The 26,123-nt window shown below is 41.0% G+C and overlaps 1 protein-coding gene across 1 annotated transcript in view; it reads right to left on the reverse strand.

Moving 5' to 3' along the window:
* Nucleotides 1-9,742: 9,742 nt before the first annotated feature.
* GPC6 (glypican 6) overlaps nt 9,743-26,123 on the reverse strand; it is a 777,853-nt gene continuing 761,472 nt past the window's right edge. Inside the window, exons 8-10 of the mRNA XM_049815985.1 lie at nt 19,302-19,438; nt 10,384-10,559; nt 9,743-9,945 (exon numbers count right to left, since the gene is read on the reverse strand). Coding sequence (XP_049671942.1) covers nt 9,743-9,945; nt 10,384-10,559; nt 19,302-19,438 — 516 coding nt within the window. The remainder of the gene's footprint in view (nt 9,946-10,383; nt 10,560-19,301; nt 19,439-26,123) is intronic.

Here is a 26,123-nt window from a genome sequence, read left to right on the forward strand (position 1 = left end):
TTTCAGCTTTTAAAAAGTTATTTTCTGTCATAATAATCAGCTATTTTGCAAGAGGCGTATTAGTGGTTTGTCAGCATTAACCTGTGTATATTAACCTTGCTTTCTCTACTGACCTCTTAGATGATGTGTATTTTTCCTTTCATTGATACAGTAAGGCCTGAGACTGACAAACGACTAAGTGTGTTAATGATTAAACCCGAAGGGTATCTTTATCACAGTTCTCACTCTTGAGGCACTGTATTAATCTGCTTTCTGCCCTTTGGCAATTTGCACCTTACTCCTCGCTAACTCTCTGAGTTGGCTTGAACCCTGCGCACGGCTTTCATCAGCCTTGGAAAGGCATCTGGGATTTCAGGAGAAACCTGTTGGAGCTCCATCCCTTGTGCATATACACACTGAAGGCAGTTGCCTCACGTGTTCGTAGCAAGGCTAGTTGATGGGTTCAAATGTCTTACAAGGAAGAATATAAACATAACAGCATCGGGCAGCATTCAGAACAACGAATGCATGTTGGTTTTATGTCTAGTTACAACAGGGTTGGTTTGGCCCAGAAACAAAGTCATGATGCTATGACTCCCCCAGATGGGATCCCGCTCCAGGCTCCTCACTCCAGCACTGGCACGAAGAAGAGGCACCGTTGTGCCAACAAGGAGGACAGGAGAGAGCCTGGGTGAAGCCTGGATCCCCCATCTCACCAGTGGCAGCTAGCTCCAGGCACTTAAGTGAGGTGCCTACATGACAGGCCTTGTCATCCCAGGCTGCCTGTGCAGGGAAGAGAGGTAAGCCCCTTCCCCGATATGGAGGTGCCCGTCTCTTTCGACTAACCGTAGAGATCAAAAAAGACAACCCTGCTTAGCAACGTGCTCCCTGAAGCGCCTAGTGCTAGGTGGGATGACCCGAGGCCCTAAGACACAGCTGGTTTTCATGAAGACTGATGGGGTGAGAGGAAAAGAGTCAGTGGGAAAGGATTTCGTGCCTGAGAGAACGTAGGGACTGCCCATCAGGAAGGTCTCCGGTGCTCTTGGCACTGTCACCTCTTCGTGCTTCCAAGCTCTAAGTCTACAAGTGGACCAAAAGTGCATTTACAGCTAATAAAGCAGAGCTTTCCTAGTCTGTCTATTGTAGTTAGTCATCATAAGGCTGTATATGATTGTAGTGGAAAGAAAAGTCTAGTGTTGCATCCGAAGTAATTATTACAAAAGGCTATATACAGAAAGAACTTCAATTGCATTAGCCCTACAGAAAGTGATTTAAGGCATTTTGCACAAAAAAATATTGGGCTCTGTGAAACCTATTTCACAAATGTATCAAAACAATTGTACATATTTTTCTGTTTCTGTCCATGGTACACTACTTCTCCAAAGTTACAAAGCCATAAAGAATCTTTTCCTTAAAAGTTCAAACTCTGCCTTGCTACGCTGCTATATATATATATACATACTGCCATATGCTGCTAAATACTGTATCTTTTTAAGTAGCGCTTGGAGATGGGAGAACTTGGGATTTTTCTTTAGCTTTCATGTTGATTGGAACTCTCCCAAAGCTGAAACTGTACCATTTAGTTTCAGGTATGGTCTATAAACAGGATCTGTAGGGTTTTTTTTGTGTGTCAGATTAGGCTGAAATGTTAAAATAGGATCAGTAGAAAAGCAGGTTTAATGTTTAATGAGATTTTTTTCAACCCAACCCTATTTCTGTCTAAAACCAATTTATTCTAAACTTGACTTGCATTCAAATATCACCCCTATCAATTCACATTTAACTATGTTAAATACTAATCTAGAAATACAGCATCAAACCCGGAGCTAACAATTTGCATGCTTTCAAGCAATGTTCATACGCCTGGAGTCATAAAAGTTTAACAAGCAAGTATAAATGTCAATTGATACCTGAATCAAGACATCTGACCTACTTAAACAACACTCTTTCTTTGAATTTGATAAATGTAACAAAATTGCTAGTGGAAATTAAATGATATTGCTCACCAACAAAACAAAGTAACCTGCGAGGAGTCAGTATATAAATGTCCATCAATTCATGTTGTTCAACATCTCCGAACATCTGAATGCAAATTCTTCATTTGTAAATTTGTGGTCAGATTAGGTAAAAGTTGAAAAGAAACTTCAGAATATTTTGGAGATGCAAGTGCTCCTTTCTCCCCCCTCAAGTACACGCAGATATTCACAGATTATTTACAAAATAGTCTTGCAGCCTCAAACTCAACTAATAGCACAAAGCTGAAATCTGAACTCCTCTGACTTCTCTTTGGGCAGATTTTTAAGAGTGATCATCGCTCTGTAGCTTGTACAAGCAAACTAAGATTGACCGACTACTTAAAATTGGTCTGTGTTATCTAAAGACTGAAATAGTTAATCTGTAGTTATGTTACATGTATATATCATAATATACACATAGCCAACATGAAAGTAAATCAAATGAAGCCCAGAATGCTAAAATAAAATAAAAGGAAAACAAAATCCAACACCAAACCTCCAAACAATCAATTACAGAACTGATATGAATTGCTTCCTGATGTTGTTACCTGTTCAGTTAATCTTGCTATAGAAAATGCACAAATTCTTTGCCATTGCCCTTGCTGGCTCATCAGCACAGCAGACAATAACAAACCAGAAACTGTATGCTATAGTTACAAGGAAGAAACAGAATTTTGCCACAACTGAATGAATAAGCCAAAATGTAGTCTATAAGCTCTAATACACTAGATGATTGAAAAAAGACTCATCGGGATTTATGTCAAATGATCAAGAACATACACACAGCAGAGCATGTTTAGAATGGAGAATAAAAGCTAAAGGTGGGGTATGATAAAGCCTGAAAAAAACCCCAAATAAGTGGGCCAAATCTCTTTGTTGCTACATCCTCTGTCTGAAAAGAGAAGCAATTAAGTGCTACCAAAGGCACAGAGATCTGGGGAAGGGAGACTGAAAAGACAGTTAAGCCTGGTTAAGAAAATGGTTGTAGGGACACTGGTGGCTCAAAGACAGAAGGCACGTGTGGCACACAGGAGCAGGAGAGCCGGACAGGAAGCTTTAGTTACAAATGTTTAGCATCAGAAAACATGGATTTGCCAAAAAGGACTTTTTTTTTTTCTTCTGGAACACACTGGCTTTGATGAAACATTCATTTTGAAAGATTTTTCAGGCCCAGGATGATACTTTGAGGTGAGGACTGAGGAGAAGAGGGAGGAGAAAGAGCACAGCCCACCTGTAACCTGGTGTCTGGGGTGTTTAATGGAACGTGGGAGACCTCTGCAAAACCTTGGCTGAATGACTGGAGTTTGGGCTTTCTCCAAAGCCCCCGGTGAGTGATGTCCTCAGGCTTGAGAAGAAAACTCACTAGATACATAGTGGAATCAAGTAATTTTTGTGAGATGTGAAGGACTTTCATGCCTCAATAATGTATATTGTTAGGAAAAAAGGACTACTGACACACAGAAATCTGTTTTAGGTAGTAAGCTCTTCCTCACACACTGAAAGATACAGAATTAAGCCAACGTAACTGGAAACTAAGAGAGAGAGAGAAAGAATGAGAAGAGAGAGAAACCTTGCAGCAGACTACAGGACACCACTGACTCGTGAAACAATATTTTGGCCTTTGCTCTGCCCATGAGTGGGTGGTTATAATTAGATTGCACAGAAAAATCACCAACAGTAGGTTGAAAGGAAGAGCTGGATAGCTGTAAGGAGCACCAGCTGTTCCTTGCGTGATTCTATTGTTAATCCCCCCTGGCCAATATATACATATGCTGGTTCTCACCGTGAAGCCATGGCTCCCCTCGCTCATCCCTCAGTTGTCTTTCTAACCATCTTGGAAGAACAAACTCCACCACTGTCAGGGACAACTTGCACGCCTGGGATGCTCCTTGCTTCAGGCAATCTGCGTGGGAGCTCAGCAGAGCCCTGGAGAGGTATAAAAGCAGCTCCAGGAGTTGACAGCAGCAGAACTGTTTAAATGGCTAGCCTCTCGCTTTGAAGAAAGTAAATTTCTTTCCAACTTCCCCAACACTTGGAGCTGAAAGCCATATACTTTGTATTTTTTTCAAGGAACGAAAATCACACTGATTTCTATTTTAGAGGAAGTAGATTTGTCTTCCCTGGAAATTTGGATTTAAAAGGTCTTCAGAGATACTGACAGATGGTACCCCTCTATATCTAAGATAAATAGTTGCCATTCTGTACCTCTTTTTTTGCTAATGATGAATGGATACTCCCTTTCCCTACTGCCTCTCAAGAAAAAAGACAACATCTTTTGGTAATGCAGCTGTTCTGAGTTTAATAAACAAACCAGATGCTGCCTAGTGCTTAAAGTATTAAGCCTCACGGATTTCTTGGTCCCAGAATAAAGGAGGAAAAGGAAGAAGAAATTTTTTTCCAGTGCACCATGAGACAAAAGCCTTTCATGCATGTTACACTGTTAAGTATCAACGCTATGTAATTAAAAATAAAGGTGAAATGAGAGCTGATTGAAATACTGTCCAATTTTCTTGAAATTGTTTGATTTGACCATGTTAGACTTTAAGTTATGGGCAAACCTATGTGACTTTCTTCAATTTCTGGACAGTCCAGAGACATCGGCTGCGGGGAAGCTGGGCAGAGAGACTGTGACTGCTTTGGAGTAAAGTTTGGAAACTTGGGTTTGGAAATATGGGTAAGGATGCTAATGTCACCTCTTTTATGGACAATATTGCTGTTTGAGATTCAGAAAGAAATAAAATATGAACAGCTTCCAGAAAAATAGACTTACTTTTTTCTCCCTGATTATAGTCAAAAGCCTTGTCAATGACAAAGTTCTCATTTGTTTTGTCACAGGGACAGGATTGCACACAGCTGCAATGCACTGGTTTCTTATACGACCACATATGATGCACAATTAGAATTTTAAACTGTGTAGTCTGTTTAGTAGAAAAAGTAGTAAGTACTGTAAGTGAACACTTCATGTTACGTTGGCAAATTACCCTGAAGTGATTGTTTGGTTATATTGGTCAGCAGATTTGAATAGGATATACTGTTGGAAAATGTTCTGACAATTAATTTGAGACCATCTCTCTTGCCTGATGCTAGAATTTTATTTTAAAAATCAGTTTCAAAGTTCTTGGTTCTCCATTAGGTCTCCTATGCTGTTTAACAGATGAGAAAATGGTTCCTATCACATGTTTATCTTTCATGTACCCTATTACCATGGTACTCTGGTCTTTATCACTGTTTTATCAAAAACGGGTCATAATTACACGTTAATATGATCCTCACAGTCCATGTGAGTAGGTGTAATGGAAACATTGCCCTGTTCAGTGCATCACCTGCCCTAATTTTCTTGGAAGTAGGTATTGCCGTGTCCGTTATGTTTTGACAAAGTATTTTCAGCCCCACAACTAAGACTTAGACTTTGACTGTTGAATTTGCCTTTGAACTTACGGCTTTTGCAATTCTATGTAACATTCCACTGTTGTTCACTCTCCTCATTTTCATCTAGCAGGTTTGAACATTTATGGGTTAATATAGTAAATATAGCTTTGTGGTCTTTGAAATGTGGATTTCTTCTTAATATCTGAAGTCTGTCCAGAAATTTGTTTCCATGCTGAAATCTGTAGAAACCTGATTTTCCCAGCAGAATAATTCTAAAATTTTCTGTATTCAGTTTTAATGGATTAAGTTTGGAAGTAAATTAAAAAAAAACCAAACCACAACTTGCATCAGTGCTGTGATTTATTTTTCATGTTGAAGTAATAAAAGTCTCAGTAAGTATAGTTACATTTGATAATGATTCAGAGTCAGTTAGTAAACTGAAGGCAACTGCTGCCTGCTGAGTTGCTGTATGCGCAGTCCACCTCCCAAGAACAGCTGTAGCTCACAGCCATTTTGCATGGAAGCAGCTCAAACTGATTCACACATCTGTGGGAATCATCATTCCTAAAAATCCCACAGAACAGGGATGATTTGTATGGCTGAGACTCAGATTTTGGGAGCTTTCCATGGAGAGAGCTCTGCGATGCCTCTTAGGGAATTGGGACAGATCAGCCCTTACTAGAACCCGGAGGCACAGGTTCCTCTGCTCTTCCTCTTTAGCAGAAAATCTCTACTCTCTTTTTCCAATTCTTTCTGACTGTCTTTTTTGAAATGCCTAAGTTTAGCCAGAGTTCAGGTAGTCTGCACTGCAGTTACAGTAGTGTGTACTGAGTCATCAGTAGAAAAATCTGCATTACATGGAACACTAAAATTTGGGGATGATGCAAAAGCAATTTAATTAATATTAAAACAGAAAACCTGACAGGGCTCTACAGCATCGGTTATGTTATTAACTGCACCTAATTTTTTAATAGCCTCCACTTTAGAAGAACATAAAATGTCAAGAACTTCTGGACTGCACCGCATCGAGGGTTTACACAATCAAAGAATTTTTCCTTAGGACTTAGGTCCTATTTCTTGAACAGGTAATTGTCTTCTTTATCATTTCTTACTTTACCGGCCACTAACTAACAGAAGACAAATATTTAAATTGTGGCACACCAAAAAATTACCTTAGAAGAAGAGTTATTGGATGTAAAGGATGTGCAAATAGAAACACTGGAAATTATGTAGATTCTCACATCTACGAACATGAATGCTCTTTCTTTTCTTTCCTTCATTCCCAGTTTCATTTGCTCTGTAGATTTAATAGCTCTCTTAATCTCGGAAAGATGCAATGTAGGAAGAGAGTATTCAACCTTTAGGGACTATTAAAGAAATGTGTACCTAATACAAAGGCATCTCCATCTCCTGACAAGATATCACCATGCATAATAGGAAAGTAAGTGGAGAAATAACGGGGAAGAAATAAATTTCTGGCAGAATTCCCATGAGAAAATCACATTTCGGCAAAGATTGTTGCGGTTTGTTTTTTCACCGGCAGTTTGTAAGATCCAGTCCAAGCAGAGCAGGACCCCTCCTACAAGCTGCCCGAGGCAGAACAGACTTCAGCAAATGCCCTAGTTCTTAGGGATCCCTCTTACTCCTTGCCCACGAGTCCATGGAGGTCTACAAATAGCTAAGAGCACCCTGGACATCCAGTTTGGCTGCACCAGCTGAAAACAGTCATCAGATCACCTAAAGGTGGGCCAAGGCCAACACAAAGCGTCCATCAGCTCCTCAACCAGCAGTGTGGAGCAGGTCCAACAGAGGACTTGCCTCAGAGGGCTTGGACTTTGTTACCTGTCAATAAGCTTCCAGACCCAGAATAATCAGATGGAAATAGTATCAGTTACCACTGAATAAACACAGCGTGGGATAAATCAAAATGACACTCAACTTGTCCTGAAACAAAGTTGCTGAGGAGGAGAAGTGTAGAAAGGGTGTGTATATGGGTAGAAAGAGATGACCGGGGAGAATTTTAAAGGGCTCTCCTTGTAGAAAGCTGCATGTGCAAGTTCAGGAAAAAAAATTGAAATAAAAGATCCTCTTCTTGGTACCTGCTGCACCAGGGCCAGCAAAAAAGCCTCTGAGAATTGGCTTACACTCTGCTGTTTAGCTTCCTGAGGACATTAAATGCTGAATGAGACAAAGGTCTGCTCTAGAGGGAACCAGCAGAGAAGCAGGAAGCACGGCTGTGCGCCGGTGTAAGACATGGGAGACCCAAACACCTCGCCAGCGGCTCCTGCACACTAGGCTGGGCCCAGAAGAATAGATCATTATACTTTGAAGTAAACAAACAAATGGGGAAAAAAAAGAATGGAATACAAGTGGCTCAAAACCTATGCTTTTCGTTATTAGATATAGTCTATAGATAGTTTGTAAATGCTTTTTGGTAAAAGTGCTTAAGTATACTTTATCCTAACGTGCTGCGTGTTTTCTACTTTAATTCCATGCCTAAATCAATAGCTAATTATAATTTGACAAGAAAAAGAGATTGCAATGGATATGATCTACCTGCTCTGCTGTTAAATTGTAATGTGGTTGGCTGGCTTTGCAGTGTTATCACAATTTGTCTATACCATTTCCAGAGTCACTGTAAGAATCAGGAAATAAATTTCTGGCGAATCATTTCAACACCGTGCAGAATTGTCCCAGAAGCCCTTTGTCTGTGCCTGATGGAAGAGGGAAGGTTTTGATGTCTAATTGTTGACACTCTTTTGTCCAGGATTTAAACAGTTTGTATTTTGGGTCTTACGACCCGATGCAAATAAGGGAAACTCTTCCCAGGACCATGGTCATTTAGGCAATGACTATTAAAGCAATGTATCCTTGAAGAATCTGAGAGTACAACTGCCATCACAAATAGCATCCGTGTCCTTCTCTAGGCCTCTCACACAAACTCACATGCCCCCCACAAATACACATATATGAGAGAGGTTTTCTCCCCCACCCTGCAAACCTGTTAAGAAATGGACAACTGGATATGTAAAAAATTCTCTTCTTTCATTTTCGTGCTCACCAGTCATTAAAGGGTTACTTTTCAGAGCAGCACAAAAAAAGAAGAGCTGGTTGACCAAACATTTTTTTCTTACAAAGAAGTGTCAACCCTGAGCTTGTAATTAAGAAGTTAAAATCTGTGATTTATATATATTTATATATATAAAAATAGATGATCATACTAAGACTAAAAAAGTGAAAGAAATCTCCATGTCAGTACTATATATTTGTTTGTTCTGAAATTTTGTAGAAGAAATCCTTGTGACACTGAAATTAACTGATATGAAAGATGTAGGTAGGTGTGAAACACACTATTGATCCGGTCGCTGTTAGTCTGTTAGAGAATTGCCGTCTTGGTAGGATAATGAACATGGTAGCAGAAAGTCCTAATCAATGTCAGAACAGTGACAAAAGGAAAGAGATTATATCACAAGAGATTATTTTCTGTCCGAACCCTTGAGGGAAGATTTGTCAGGAGCGTTGTTTAGCATTACCACCACGGCTGATGGTAAGCTAAGTGGGAAACTGTGCCAATTGTATAACATGGATAAATACTAAAAGAAGCTAGGTGAAATCGTGCTACTACTCAATTTTTTACTGGGCATTAAGATTTAAATCCTAAACAACTGTAACATGATATTCTGAAGCTAGTGGAGTTACTATCATACTAAAATATAAACTTATTTTTCAGCTTCTCTACCTTCATACCAATCTGATGTGGTTGGCAGATGGAGTGCATTCACCGTTGAGACATACTTTTGTGTTGGAAAAAAAATCCAGACTTCCTCCCTATAACAATGATCATTCTGATGACCTGAATCATCCTACAAAAGTTCCTAAAGGAAACCTGGCTGTCAGTGAAGAACGGTTGCATTTTTTTTGTTCCTTTCTTGTCTTTTTTTTTTTGTTTTGTTTTGTTGATAGTCTGTTGAAATGCAGCAGCCTTGAGTCAGGCCTGATTCAGAAAGAAAACTGTTTTCTTGGTTTCTTCCCCCCTCTTTTTTCTCGTTAGGGAAAAACACACACTGTAAGATCCTTTTTTACTTTTGCAGCATAAAAGGAAATGAAGCTCAGAAAGTCTCCTGTAATAAAGGTTTGAGAAAGAATTCTCTCAAGAGTGGATATCGTCTTCAGAGATATCTGAAAAAAGCAGGAAGCAGTTCAGTCTGGCACCTGGTACTCTTTGGGAAAACAAAAAAGGGAAGCAGGTTGCAGTACTGCTCTCTTCTTGTAGAAAACTGCAAGTGTTTGTGGCATGGTCCATTGTCCAAGAGTATAAGAAAAGAAGAAAGTTGGCTGTTTCTCTAGCTAAAACACAGTTTCTCTGGCCAGATCCAGGATTATCTCCACTGTCTCTGCAGTACAAGACTGATGAAGACGACGAGCAATGTCTGCAGTGACCAGCCAGGCTGTGTGGCTGAAGCCTCCACCTCCCTCCTGTCAGAGTCGACTGGTGGTGCTTCGGTGGTGATGAAATCAAACTCAGTGGGACAGATGTCATCCGTACAGCCGCTTCCGCTGCCCGAGCCGCTGGTTTCATCGCCTGGCACAAAGGAGCAAGGAAAACACCATGAAGGCCATGGGTTACAGTGTTCATCCCTTTTCTCTGTTCCCGTTCCACCCGGCACCCCAGTGAGGATGAACACCTTGGGAACGGGAAAGTGCTGGTGGTGCTAACTTTCATTCAGTAAAGCATTCAAATGAAAGCCGCTGTGATTTAATTAGGTGCTTAAATGCTCTCCAGAAAAAGGAGTGGACTGGTGGCATTATGGAAAGCCCTCAGTGTCTTGATGCATTTGACATGAAGATAAGCAAGAGAAGCAAAAGAAACAAATATATAACTGGTATTTCACGGGACAGAAAAAGACTTTTTTTTTATGTTGTCAGCAGCACAAAGATCAAAGAAAGCCATTGCAATGGAACTGATTTATAAATGTGTTCCAAAAATATACTTATTTAATGACAGTTAATGGTTTCTTACTTGTATCCTGGAAGTTGACATCATTTCCATTATATGCATTCTTCAGTTTGTTAGTCATGACACGTAAGGCCATGATTTGTTGTCGAATAAAGGTGTCTGGCCTTGTGATGTCCACATCTACTTCTGGGTTGTTGATCTGGTTGGTCAAGCCATCGTTCATAATCTCAGGCAAGTATCTATATAGGGATGAATGATTAGTTTAAAATGCAATAAGTTTCAGAAATCAAAGGCTGTACAGTAAGTGCTGTGCTAAGCAATTTGATACTGATAATGACTACATGGTTCTTAAACAGCTCCAGTGAAACCATTTTAAAAATATGGTTTTTAATTTTACAGACTCTAAAGGATCTTTTTAGTAGCTCAGCTGTGTGGAGAGCAGAAAGAATTTAAGCTCTCCAACCTCCTAACTCTCCACATACTTCCCAGCGAGTGCACTGGCTCTGTGAACTATGGAAGAGGTTCACCAGCCAGCAGTAAGTCACTGCATGTTCAGATCCTCTACTGATAGGAATGGTTGCACACTAAATTAAGCATCTAACAGTGCATTCTTCTGTTTTTATTTATTTCTGCTTAAAAAATATGAACTCCTTTGTTATATATAGCATATTTCTTGTTCTGACATAGTTTAGAAGGCTATCTTGAGGCATTATGGCTCTCCTTGTTTAAAGTGAACCCTTAATTTTCTTCTCTAGTTCTTCTTTGCCTCCCTTTTTTGACCACTGTGAACAACATCTCCAGCCTATCCAACATCCAGTCCATAAACAGCATTGTGAGTTTACCAAGACTCCAGTATTCTCTTTGATTTGGTCCTTATTCCTTATAAACAGGCTATACTTGCATCTTCCACGTGCTTTGTGCATGACACATTTAAGGTATGGCATTTCCTATCCATCCACATATATGAATTTTTTGTTCAGGCTCTTAGCTTATCATTTCTTGATTACTGCAGCATTCCCTTCTCTGATCTTGGCAAATGCAATCTTAGGCTGCTCACAGGCAGCAAGTGTGCTTTTGCAGGTATCTCCCCCCTACAAAAATCAGCCCATGCCTCCAATCATCCTACGGTAAAAGTCTTCATCATCTCTTCACTTTGTTCCCTGCTGCTCTTTGTCCTCAGGAAACTCTCCTTATAGGCATCTGCAAAGCCACCTTTTTTCCTGCTTTGAATCTCTGTTAAAAATTATCTACGCATTTTACAGCTGCTAGGCTGATAAAGGGCTGACATTATTTCTCTGTGCTAGCATGGTATCCTGAGAAAATAGTTTATCACTGCTTCCCTGTCCTCTCTTGTCTGTCTTTATTTACCTACTATCTTTGTATCATACTTAGACTGCAAGGGATTTGGGGCAGTTCTACCCTTTGTTCACGTTCTTTATCAGGATACGATCTATTTTGTAATTCGTCTGCATACAGGCTATCCTACTGATGTTTGTGGGACTCCTCATGTGGGTGTGTGCTCAGCTGGTAATGGTAGCACAGTGTAGCTTACTAATGGCAAACTTTCATGATGCCCGGTACCAAACATAAAGAGTATTTCACTTCACTCTCACTTGTGCCAGCCCGATTCCCTATCAATATTCAAATGTGGTGTTGGTGCCAGTGTTATGTTCATATTGGTCTGGAAAATAAATATATCCCCTAAAAATAAATGTGAAAGTGAGGGAGAAGAAAAGACTTTCTCTGCTGAAGTCATGGTTAAGGGAAAATAAGTTTTGTATTGCTTCTGGAGGTCCACAAAATGATGACTGCTTTGCTGCACCAGGGAAGGGTTTAGTCTCATCGTAATAGGTCTTTGCTTTGCAAGATGAGACTCATTTGTCATCAGTGGCCTTTGAAAGCTTACATGAGAATAATCCTGGGGGAGTGTGAACATATAAGAACAAAACATGACTGCCAAAAATACCCAGCCTCGAACTGCATGTCCTGTTGTTTCACTAGTACCATAATGAGAAATAACTATGCTGTAGGGATCCCATCCAGACTCCTGTGGTACAGGCTTAACTACGGTGAGAATACAGAAGCACCCCCTCTAGTACGGAGGACTGCAGACCGCAGTGTTATGAATCACCAAAGATAGAAATTGGAAATAATTCTGCAGAGCTGCCTGGAGGAAGCAGGACAGAGACCTTGGCACGCAGGAAAGCTCTGGGCTGCAAAGGAACAGCACCTCCATCTGTCACACGTCTCTACAAATGAAATGGCTGCTGTAGATAAATTACTGAGCCTAGAAGTAAATCAGCGATTTCAAGGTGCAGTTGATTAAAAAAAGTAAGAAGGTAAGAATTGCCCTGCTGGCTGAGAGAGGATGTCCATCTTGCCCAGTGTCTTGTCCATGACAATGGCCGTAGCTGTTAGCAGTGAGAGGTGATTTGAAATCACTGAGCGTTCATGTGGATTGCTTTCCTTGTTTATGAAGGGTTAGCTGCTCTTTATTGCGAGCCATCCATGAGAAGCTACGGCTAGCTCTGAACGGCAGTTCACAGGCTTTCTTTGACTGATTTATGTTTGATTTCATCTCGTCTTATCGGCAATAATAAAAGAAGAATGTACTGACTTCCTAGTGAGCTTTTTATATGGAGACAATATGAGTTAGATTGGAGATTTAAAGCAATTAGAAAGTGCTCTGGTGTGTTTTATCAAGGTTCATATTCTGCACTGTGATCAGCATGGATCTGATGTCCTTCTGAAGACCATCTAACTTTAAATGAGCCAGCCCTTTCAGTCGCAGGAAGTGATTCAGTCAAACTGTCGCACACCTTGCATTATCCCGGCATTATCTGCCTCAGGAGCTGGTCATCCCCAAAGCATTCCTGGCATGGAAGGGCTTAACCTCTCAGGAGAACTGGCCCAGTGCACCTCACCTAGATGTGTAAGGGACCCATACGGGATATGGGTCACAAGAAACCCATGACCTTATGATTGCCTAAATGTTACGTAGATACTTAAATTCTCAGGCGAGTAGATACTTAAATTCTCAGGCGAATGAGCCTCTCGGCATTTAGGGCATAAGAGCAAAAGAATTAGAGAGGCTGAAGATTCATCTTTAGGTTTATACAGATACCCAAACCTGTATGTCTAAATGCAAGTGTCTGCATATGAGCAGAGTCCCACTCTTGCCAGATCTAGTCAACACAAGATCTAGTCAAAACTACTCAGGAGTTTATTCGTCAGTGGAGCGGGGACAGCTGTTGGAGTCCCACATGCCTTTGGCTAAATGACTAGTTCATTAGATTTCATCTGCTGGGATTTAGTTGCACAGACAGACATCTGGTGCCATTTGAATGCTCTTGCTTATTCCTCCTCTTCTCCTTACTAGCCCTGAAAAGTGTGGCTTTCTGCATCATACCTACAGGCTTGTGGGGGAGGTCTTGGACATCTGGGGCATCTAAAGTTATATTAGGTGTCTTTCTTTAGACAGCTGAATTGAGCGTTGAGTGCCACTTCAGCCTCCAGGACGTGTGCTGCTTGGTGTCCTGCTGTCACTCCAGTAGGGTTTGAATGTCCCACAGGTCCAGTGCCTTATTTGCCAGCTCCATGAAGGTGTCTTGACTATTTAGACCATCCCACGTAGCAGTAGGTAAGCCTATTTAGGCAGTGGAAAACTTGGGGCTCTCTTCAGGCACCTTAACATTGGTGATTTTTAAAATGCTCGAGCAGTTCTAGCCCAGCCTCTGGTCCAGATGGGAGGTAGTGTCCTGTGTCATACTCACCTCAGACATGCCAGAGAGTCACAAATGTCACTACTCTCACTTGGGTAACACAAATGACTCCTTATTGTCTCACCCACAGGCATCTATGTTAAGTGCATGAATTTACATGTCTGAATGTGAAGCTGGATTCTGCCCTCATTACTGAACTAGTTCACCTGCTTCCTCAGGGGGGAAAAAAAGTGCAGAAAAGCCTATATTGAATGTAAATATCTTTGAATTGTTTTCCTTTGTTTAAAGGACTGGTACAGATAGGGGAACACGCAGCCCAAGGTGTTTCGTGAGTGACAGCCTCTGAGAGGCAGCCCGGCACATGTTCTGACAAAAGCATTTTGATGTGTGTGGGGTAGGGTTAAGTCACACCGAATTGGAAGCCATGTCTTGGGACCACTTTTTGACAGAAGATTTGTTGCTGGCTGCGCAAAGTTGTTGAACACAGCTGCTTTTGCTGCAGTTCTGTAAGTGGAGACACCCCTGTGAATTTTAAGCTTTGCTGCTGCTTCTGCTCTCGTTAATGATCTCTTTGTAGGCCTGGCCGTTACAAGAACTGTATGCCCATTATAAATGAAAAGAAGAGAAGTGCCAGCCTGAATCAGTGTCTGCTCTTTGCATCCTCCTAGCAAAAAAAAAAAATAAAAAAAAAATCAGCTTGCTTAGCCCTTTGAGTATAGAGAAGCTGAACAATATTGTTTGTTTTCTGCTGTTTGCTCCTTGCTCAGCTATGTCAGAATTTTACTGTAATTTACATTGTTTTCTAAAATATTAATGCTTTCTGTTCCTCTTAGCCTTTCCACAGTTCTTGCTTGTCTCAGCAGACACAACAAAGATGTCTTTTGGCACATCATAGCCAAGTACCACAAAGCCTATTTAAAACCCTTTTTTTTTTTTTTTTTTTTTTTTAATATCCAGTTAATGTTCCAGGGTGTCTGCTTCTTTTTCAAGTCTAAAAATGACTGATGAATCCTTCAGGTCATTTATATAAAGGCTGTAGCTATGAAAAAACCAAACCAAACCAAAAAAACCAAAAAAAAAAGGAGGAATCTTCTGGTTTTTAAGAGACATCTGCCTTAAAGGGCAGCATTCTCCACATTTTGCTGCTGCAGCAGCTGCTTACAGTACGACTGGAGCATCCCACCTAGGCAGTACTGGAGTTTTTCCAGGTGCACAGAATTGTAGGCAATAGAGTACAAAATACAGCACAGGCTTACTCAGGCTGGGCTGGGGGTAGGCAGTCACATCTGGTTCAGACAGATAAGTGCAGTGGAAAATTGGCTTGTTTGGCTAACTAGATCACCTCACCTGATTTTGTTTGCTCAGGAGGTAATCCCCATAGGATATTTTCAGTTCATTTTTTTTCCTCTATCTTGGAGAAAAGCTCAAGGAGATAGAAAGAGAGGGAGAAAATGCCTCATCTGCCAGTTTGTTGGAAGGAAGAAGATGCAAAAAATAAACTAGAGATGTCAATTAAGAATAGGCAGTTTTCACACTTCCTGAGAAGTGGTTTATTCACACTTTCACTAGTGGTGCTAAATGGTTATCTTTGCCTACCTCCGGGTAAAGGACATTGAACTCATTCTCATTGCAAGCCTTGCTGGTCAGCAACGAGCAGCTCTACTGGGGCAGGCACTGATGTGGTAAGTCTTTCTTCCCACCTGAATTTCACCAGGAATTAAAGGCTCTCTGCTGGGGCAGTAGGCACTCCCATACATGTGGCAGAAGACGAAAATTTCAGGCCAGCTGAGACTCCATCCTGTGTTCACTTTCGTGAAATACCTTGTAGTTTTTAGCTAGACATCGAACATTAGTGTTCATTTTTCCCTTTATGCCTTAATATTTCTCTTTTTTTTTTTTTCTGTTTATAATTACTGTTTGTTTCATATATAATTCTATTTCTTCTTCATTGTACTTGGAGGAGTGATAGGTTCCTCATAGAAAGGAATGCAGGTCTCATCTCTTCCACAGATCACAGCTTTCCAGAGCTAAGACGTGTTCATAAGTCTATAGTCCTGGTGAGCATGAGCACCAGAATGATAGTGCCTGGGCACAATCTCTCACATGGTTTGGTTGAAACAAGTTGGTTGGAGCAATTCAAGGTTCTTCTCCTGACCACTGGAATGGTTGCAGGTTTGGTTACTGTTCTTACTTCAGTAAAAGTCACTTATTCAAGAGCTAATACCTTGGATTTGGTTTAAGTCCTAAAGCCTGAATTCCATCATTCTTGGGAAAATTCCTTAATTTCTGGAGACCATCTATTAGTGAAGAGGTTATCAGCTGTTGTTAAGAATTTATCTGCATATAGAGAAGGAGCTAAATTTTTAAAGTTTGGTCTTGATGGTGTTTTTTAGATCCTAAATATCCTAAAAAAATCTGTCTGCACATCTGGCAGAAGACATTAATTCTTTAAACATAAAATTCTGTTCAAGTTCTTTTCTGAATACAGATATGATGGGGAAGTCCTGCTGGGCATCTCTCTAAAAGGCACTTTGTCTGAAGTAGCTATTATTGTTTTTTTTAATATGGATTTTTCAAAAAAAGAGGTTCATCCACCTAATAAATATTTTCCCATTTCCACAGCACTTGGTTTCTACCTGATGTGACCTGATTAAAACCATTCTTCGTACAGGTTCAGCAACGAGCCAAGTGCACCCTTCCAGAACACCAAATGGATGACTCTGTTACCCCGTGATTACGCGTGAATTGGCGACCTTCATTTGGCATCCTTGTGTCACTGTAAATTAATCATGGTAGCAAAGTGATATCTGGGGAGTGTAATAACCACAAGTGACCTTGGTGTAATGCCTCTCTCAGGAGAAAGCCTAGCTTTCATTTTCTGTGATCTCAGGTTTGTAACTCTTTTCCCCCGTAAAAGCAGCATCGAAAGGTGACGTGTAAAATGAAACATGAGGCATAATATCTACCTGGCAATTCAAAGTTTCTAATTCTTTATACCACCACAGGCTCTGAGCAAAACCCAGCAACAATCTCCTTTCCCAACAGTAGCCAACACCCTGTTGTCTTCTTACTTGTAGTCTTAATGTCTAGGAAAACAGGAGGCAGCTAAATTTCCTTCTTTTTTTTTTTATCATGGGCTGTTGTCTTATTCTCTGGAATTCAAAATGCAGCCCCTCATATAGCACAGGGGTGCTTATGACAGGTGACACAGTGAACACAGATAGATACATGCATATTCGCCAGACTTTACCACCCTTGCTCTTGTGAACTAGCGTTTGATACCAGATACTAATCAGTATGATCAAAGAAGCATTTATGTTTTTTTTCTTTATGCAGCAGTAAATGTCCTTGTTCACCAGTCAGGAGGTGATTTTGCATCTAAAGCTAATTATTCTGAATAATATTTTCAATAATATTTTCAATATTACTTCATATACGGGCCATGGCATTCTATGGTATCTCTCTGATTTATTACTCTTCTCTCCACCTGAAGCATTTATTGAATTCTCTTATTAAGACTATGACTATACCTTTCTTCTGTGAATGGATATGAAATAGAAACTGGACAGAAGAGCAGCAGCTGGGCCTGCTGAAACTATATTTTCAGGTGATGCTTTGAAGCTGTGATTCCACATCCAGTGAAATGTCTGTGTTAAATTAATCAAGGAGATTATCAACAGACGATAGCTTTTCTCAACGGCTCCAAAACGTTAATATCAGAAGGCATCATGGAAATAGCTGGGCTTCTCATAAGATAAACACTGCAAAAGGAGGGTGAAAAACTACATGCATAAAATGCACCTCCCAACAAATGTGGAAGTTGTGCTAGCTGAAAAGTATCAGCCAGACATGGTACAAACACTAGTGTTGGGCTTGGAAACCAGGAGGGTTATTAGCAGGTTTGACTGCTCTTTTGTAGGAGTAGCATACATGTCTTATTAATGCATGCATCCTGATGGTCTCAGAGTGGGTTCAATGGGCTAGCAGCATTCCAAACAGCCCTCTGCTCTTGGCTGGAGAATGAATTCTTTGGAGCATTATGCAGTAAGCTAGGAAAAAGGGCATGCGTTCAGTGCAAAACCTCCTCCTGTAAAGTGTGCTCCTTTTAAAAGTTATTAGATGATGGGGTAGGTGCCATCTATCTATGTATCTGTCCATCCACCCATCTATCCATGCAAAATGGCATTTAACAGGTTTGTGAGTTTTCCCTATGTTTTATTTTCACTGAGTTTTCATATTTTATGTGCTTGACTCACTTTTTTTTTTTTGTCCCTTGTTTGTTGTTTTTGTTGTTATTGGCTCATTTTTGTATTCTGGCTTCATATGTATCATCAAGTAAAAGGAAAATTAAGATTCCAGTCCCTGAGTGCCAGAAAGTATCAGTGCTCTTCGGAGTCAGTGCTCACCAGACGCTCAAACCTCAAACCTCCCCACTCCTCCTGTCTCCCCAAAAGCACAGCCTGCTGCTGGAGACCTGCAACCTGACTGCCCCTGGTGTGGTCCTTGAGCCAATTCCTCTCTCTTTCAGCAGGGAGAATCAGATCCTCTCCTCTGTCAGCTGAGGAATCCACACTGGGACCTTTGGAGACACCTGCTCATCTGCCAGCTCCAGCCCCGCCACAGCCAGAGCCAAGCAAACTTCAAAATTAAAACCCACAGAAAACTCATCACAAACAAGGGCAGATGACCACAGTATCTCTGATGAAGTAACATAAGGTCAAGCCTTCTACACAAGATAAGTAGGAGTGTTACATTTATTCTCTGCTGCCTATTTTTCAGTTGTGTGGTTTGTGGGTTTTTTTTGGTTTTTTTTGTTTTTTTTTTTTCCCCAGCAAATAGCCCTAAGCTTTGCCAGCCAATAGCAAATAGAGCCAAAATTCCAATTTCTGGTTCATCCCAGTATGATATCCCGAGAGTGCAATTGCTTCACAAGCTGTCAGTCCCAACACAGGGATGCTAAATGGAGCTAAAGAGCTCTTTGAAATCTCAGTATAAATTATCCTTCTGGAGCTGAACCAATGAACATTTTCTATGTTCACATGCTGACACGCTGTGCGCATTTACCCTGACTCACAGTCCGGCTTTAATGGCACCTTGACAATAAGTAATCTCGGCTACAAGCTGCGTGTGGACAATTACTTGTTCTCCTCATTTCTGTTTCACTCTTACAAACAGTTTTGTGAAATACCCTCAGTTTCGCGATTGCTTCAGGCCAGATGGGGGTTTGGACCGAGTGCGGTGGAGAGGGGTCCACCTCACCTCGCCTTGGTGTGGCCGTTCCAGCAGTCCTCCTCGATTGACGGACCGGCTGTCACTCGCTCATCCTTGCAGATTGTGTAGGGTAATGTTGACCAGAACTTTTTAGAGAGCTTTAGCTTTTCTTTAATGTCTGTTACCTGATTAAGAGACAACGAGAGGGAAAACAGGTTAAAAACATCAGCCACGCTAACTATCATGTTAAATAATAGGCTATTTAATTCCACAATGGTGATGATGGTGAAAGTTTAAAGGGTTGAAGGTGCTAAAACTTAAATGCCTGTATTTACAAGCAAGGCACTCAGCATTTGGGTTCGGAGAGTACAAATAAACAAGTGTCACCTTTTTCCACAGGCAAGACATTAATAAAAGCATGTTACAACTTGCTCTTTCTAGTCTCCATTTGTCTAAGATTTTCTAAATATACATCTTTCTAAGAATTAATATGCCTCACAGTCTGCTGAATGTAAATTCAGTTAAACAGTGTACATCAGATAAAATGTCTCATCCACCAACTTGGTCATGTCTTAGATAAATATTATATTTAGAGCTACATGCATAGGTTCTGAAAAAATGGTGCAGTGCTGAGCTGATGTTGAACTGATTTAAGATACGCAGGCTGAATACATTGCAATACATTTGGATCTGAGTAACAGTGAGAAGTTTGTGTGTATACGTGCATGCAGAGACTATATCTATCTTTGTTGTTAGGTGTATATAAATATCTGTGGCTGGATACAGACTTCACATTCAAGAAATGTTGGGACAGTATCGGAACAGTTTCCTCATGTTCTGAACTCCTTGAACAATAATTTAATTTGGCATAATTCAGGCAGCAAGCAGGAACAAACTGAATTTCCAGCATCAACTTAATAAATAAATGCTCTGGCTAAAATGTTATCAGTTCTTGGTTTGCGTTTGGTATACTACAGTGGAAAAATCTACAAGAGTAGATAGAAAACACAACAAAGGACAGACTACAAAGGATGAATGGTGCCACTGTTGTTCTTACGGAAACAGATGCATTTCACATTAAGTTGTAATAGGATTTACGGGAGCTTGTTGAATAGCTTTCAAAGGAAATCACCGAGCTTTATTCTTTAAAAAAACCAAGAAATAAAAGCTCTCCATTCTTCCATTCAGTTTTGAGATTGGCTTTTAGGTTGTTGAGGTACAATATTGTACTTGGCTATTTATCTCTTTTATCTTTTGTTCTGAAGACATGATAGCTCTCCGAGCAAATGGCCCACGCTGCTTTGCCATGCTTAAACTCTGTGGAATGTCACTTTATAAGCCCAGAGATAGAAACAGCCAAGGATGTTATTTCAGAAGCACCGTCTGCATTTTCATCCGTAAGAAATAAGTAGGACAGTATTTGGCTGCATGGGTTGTTGACGGTGTTTCTTGCCATGGTAGACACCTTATAAATCTCCTTCACACCCCCCGTCAAGCCCTAGTTGCTTTGTTTTCATATGAGATACTAGCAGCATTTGCAAGCCTTTAAAGTCTCAATAGGGGGGCCCTGTCAAGCCAAAAATTAAATTCCAGTTTACAGACCGTGGGCAAGCCTTCAGCAGAAGTGGGGATAGTCTCAGGATGCCTGCCCTTTCTGATGTCTTTGGTCTATGGGACCCGGGTCGTTGGGCAGACAGCAGCCCCTGTTCTTCCCCTTCCACCCATGCTGGGGGTAAAAACCCCAAGGTCCCTACTGGTACAGCTAACCAGCACAAGCAACTCAGTTAAACCACCCAGTGTTCACGAAGAGGTGTGTAAACTCCTGTTAGGCCACGGGGCAGTAAATCAGGTAGAGAAATCCTATAGAAAATGTAGGGAGGAGGGTTTGTAGGGAGGAGGGTCCATTCATGTAAGCTTGGGGAACACAAGAGTCAAAGTGACAGATTTTGTCCTTTATTTCTTCTGACCGTATAACTATTTACACAAGCAACCTGATTGATATTGGTGGTGAGTAATTAATTTTCAGAGCAGTAAATTCGTTGCTATCTGGAAGTTACTTTAAGCTATTCAAAACTCAGATGTTTACAGTTATATTCAGATTTCTACCATAATCAAATTAGAGCTGGTGCTCTAGGGCTTGAAGACTTCTGGTTTGAGCCACAAGTGAGTCAACACCCATTGGAAAGTGATTCCTCTCCCCGGCCCTTGTAAAGGCTGTAATTTGGAGTACAAACCATGTATTTTCATAGACGTCAGCAAAAGAACAGGGACAGGTTCTCACAGCTCACATGCTGCACACGCTTTCCAGATACTCCCTGAAAATCAAAATGAGGACTCCCATTCCCCAGTCACTTCTGGAGATATTAAATGATGTTTACATACTCTATGTGTACTGCATGTAGACAACAAATCATTAAATTTCCTAACAATAAAGATGTTTTTTATTGGTGTTACAGAAGTATGCATGGTAAAGTGAGATGGTCTTACTTTACCCAGGATTGCTGGTAAATGACAGCTAATTAAATCTCACAGGCATCCCCCTGAGGTGTAGTTCCCATTTTAGAGCCTGGGGGGAAGGGAGACATTTACATGACTCACAAAAGCAGCAATAACAAAAATGACTAAAGCTTAGGGAAAGGTTACCATTTGCAGTCCTCTCTAGATGCCTTCAATTGGGGTGCATTTTAACACTTTTTATCCCCCTCAGGTATTTCCTTTCATAGCTATCCCCCCCTTCCCATTGCATTATTTCTCCATCAAGCTTTAAACAATTTGTGGACTCAGCCTACGAAGCCTTGCTCTTTCTTGCTGTGTGACTGGGCGTCTGTTAACCCTCTCAGCTTTTGGCAGTGGAGTTTACATATCTAGCTAAAACAGTTCCTTGAACCTCATCCTGAAATTGGTTTTCTGGAAGTGTGGTATGGTTTCTGATGGCCCTGAAAGAGGAGTTACAAACACCGATTGATTCACCTCCTCTTTCAGGGAGTAGCCTGACAGCCACGTTCACTTCTGCATGATGAACATTCGGGCAGGCAACAAGTTTGGAGTACTTTTAATGTAACTTTAACTGCAGAATAGAATTAGGTGATGTCATGACATGTAAAATTTTTGCCTGTGTGTTTCGGTGGCTTCAGTTCTGGGGTATCCTCAAGCATGACCACAGAAAGTCTCTTATTAGTCCCCATGATTACGCACGTTCCTCCGAACATCGTTTTGATCACCACCAGCATTTAAGAAATATGTAACAGATGTAGAGTCCCTTGAAAACGAGATAAAAGCCACTAAGGATTCAGTTAACATTGCTTGCTTGTGATTTATGAAATCAGACTCCTGTATCCCCCTAGTGACCTGTGGCCTTATAAATGATTCCTTGGTATTTCCTATTCTTTGAATTAAAGATTAACTTTCAAGCTCGGTTAGACTTCTGTGGAAACATTTAAACACGAGATATATGCAATTTTGGTATTTTACATATTTCCTTTCCACTTTCTCTCGCAGAGATTTATTCGGATTAAGACAGCTGTATCTCTTTGGCTGTAGTTAGCCTGACTTTCCCTAGCTATCTTCCTGACGCAGCCTTGATATTATATTGAACTACTTTTTTTCAGCTACTTTGAAGGTACTAGATTTGTTTTGAATTTCAATACTTTCTCTCTCATAAGAAAAAGGATATAGCAAGAGCCACGCAGACAGCTACATTTTTAATTTATTGGGGGATATGTAGAAATAGATATTAAAATGACCTGGCCTTCATCTAAGATTGCTAACAGAAGAAAGGCATTACTGTGTAGGTGAGAAAAGTTAAATATTTGCATCATTTCCAAAGAGAAATTCATATCCAGAGTTATGGAAATGGTATAGTTACATGCCCTACATTGAGAAATACAGTTCATTTCTTATTTCTGCCACTGAATTCTTATGTGACTGAGGCAGTCACGTATGTCATGCAGTTCTTCAGCAGAACTTGGAACAGCACCCATGAGCTCAGTTCCAGTCCTACCAGGATGGGCTCAGTTATAAGCAGGTAAATAAAGCTGACCAACATTTCTGTCTTCTTCACTCACCTCGCACTCCAAAGTAATGAAGTGAGCTAAAAAGCAAGCCCATCATTTTAGCATGAATCAGACCTTAGCATTCCTTGTTTTAACGCAGGACATCTGGATAAATCAAAAGACTCACTAGGATAATTCAAAAAAGCATTGAAAATGCCATGCAAAACTAAAAGTGAGATGACAACATTTTATAAGGCATGAAAGATCCCAGAAAGACACTTGCTTGCAAAGTGGGCAGTCAATTGCCCATGGAATCAACTTTGGTTTAGTTTCCAATGGAAATGTGCTTCTTTGGCAGTGGGATAACATACGCTCAGAAGCAATGGGGGCCAAAAAGCAACTTTTAAAGGTTGGGGCCCTCAAATAATTTTTAAAAAGTAAATTCCCTTTTTTCCTCTCCTCCCCTGCCAAGTCTTTCCCCGGCAAGTCCATCTCATAGTCCTTCCAGATTTATCATGCCCACCAATATAATCCCTACTCTCACAGATAGAGGAATATCAGAAGATGCTAAAATAGTGTTCAAAGATGGTGGAATGCATTCAAAACTGACACAGGTTCAATGCAATAAATGAAATAAAATAATATGGAGTCTTGCTTGTGTTAAGAAGAACTGGTTCTCATTAACCTTCTTTTCTTCCTGATGTTTTTGCATTGCATTTTTTTCTTGTTTATTCTGCAATTTGGGAAGATTTTCCTTTTGAAATGCAAACAGAATATTCAGCCTGCCTTTCTGTCAATAGCTTCTCCTTGGGGATGCTCAGAAACACCTCAATGCAAGGTCCCGTTGAGACTTAAGTCTTTATGCCCTGGAAAAATGTGCAAATGATTCTGGCTGCTCACTGGATGTCGATTCTCTGGTGTACCAGGGTCCCACTCTGGATGACGTACTGTGGGTCGGTATGTGGCGGCGTAGCCACTTGGGAGATGTTTCAAGTGGATGTTTGTGACGAAGCGCTGCAATTTCAGGGACTTCAGGCCGGGTATGTAAAGTATATCCTACCCGTGGGTCGCACTAACAGAACAGCTACAGACAGCGAGTAGGAAGAGGCCTGGGGTTCTGTCTTAGAGAAAGACATGAAAGTAGCGAGCACAAGCCACGTTCGTGTCTGTGTAGTTTCTTTAGTCACATACTCCTTTGCCCTTTAATTCACAAGCAACATTTAACTAATGCCACTTCTTCATGCTACATTCTTTCCAGGTGAAAAACCAGACAGTTTTCTACTGCTTGCTGCTTGCTTTCCCCTAGACGTGCCTAACGTAGCCAGCCACGCACCCAGCACCCTTGCAGTTGTTAGTAAAAATGATGTAGACCCTGTATAATGACAGGCAGCTTGATAAGAGATTTATGGATATGGTGCTTGACCACCTGAGCCGCGTGTGGGATCGTGAAGAGCATGCCCTTTGTCATGGGCACGGCCAGGTAGGGAGAGCAAACAGACCATCGCCATCTGATTTGTGTTACGCTGTACCGGCAGAAAAGCGTGCCGAACTTCCATACATCAGTCAGTATTTATGTCCATTAGGGATTTAATCTGAAAGCATTCTCAGACTAATGGCCAACAATTTGTTTAAAAGGACTAGGTCAGCAAGCACATACTATATACTGTTTCTAACTGGTTGTTATGGTTATGTCTCTGCTACGTGTGGGTGTCACAGTCAGGGCAAGAATCCTATGCCACAAGCAGGTTAGTGTAGGACAGCTGGGTATTTTAATTGACACACAGTTTTCCTTGTAAACTGGGCTTAATGAAGAGCAGTTAACTCAGACCCCCAAGTTTTAGGGGCTGCCCCTCGAGAAAGATGTGTCTCCCGTATGTCCTTTGTTACACCTCCCGTCTTCAGACCGATGTCTTGGACGCACTAGGCACTTAGGTATAAGCTACTGAACCGGGCTTCCTCTGTCTCACCTGGGTGTTTGACATTAGCTAGAGGATCTCTTTCTCAGAGGTTTTTTTAAAGGCACCTTCATTTCTCCGCTGATTAGATATAGGGAGCTTAGGCACATATTTTTGTTTAGAACAGCTCATTAGGTGCCCAAAATTTCAATGCACATTATGTACCTCAGCAAGGGCGACCTGCTTCGATTTGGAACAAGCGAAGCAGAACTTTATTTGCTCTATATGGAGATTATTTTTTCATACATTATACATTTCCACCCTTTCTCACAAAATAAATTTAAATGCCGAGCAGCTGCCGAACCACCACGCGCTCGATGGCGGATTATTTTTCAGCCTTTTAAAAAGCGAAGTGCCTGCGGCAGGGATTCAGCAGGATTTGAGCATCGCGTCACCCCAGAAGCCGGGGAGCACCCTGGATCTGGGGGTTCCTCGAGATGGCACTGTTGCTCAGCCTGCGCGCGGCTGCCAGCCCCCCGATGCACACCCGCAGCGTTTCCCAGAGAATAAGACCGTAGATTGTTCCGCTGAATATAAAACTGACAACCCTGTTATTTTAAACTCGAAAGTGACAGGCTGTTATTTTAATGAGGTCTGCCAGCGCCAAGGTTAACCAAAGCTTTATTTCCCCTACAAAACGTTAAGGCTGCGGTTCTAAAAAGGGGGCTGTGAAATTTTACGGTTATTGATACTTTCTCAGCGCAGCTAAGTTCTGAGAATTTCACCCGGGCCTTCTTGCGCAACAAATGCTTTTTGTTTTTCTGTCTCTCTTTCTTGTTTTAAAGTTGACTTTGTGACTTTAAATAGTCCAGAGCTCTACCCATAACTGCCTGCTCGTGATTCATGTTTCTGCACAGAAAAGCAGATGACAGCTCTTCTAATCAAGAACTAATGCCGAATCCCAGTTACAAAGCACAAATGGG

Source organism: Accipiter gentilis, chromosome 13 (genome assembly GCF_929443795.1).
Source record: "Accipiter gentilis chromosome 13, bAccGen1.1, whole genome shotgun sequence".
NCBI classification, from domain to species: domain Eukaryota; kingdom Metazoa; phylum Chordata; class Aves; order Accipitriformes; family Accipitridae; genus Astur; species Astur gentilis.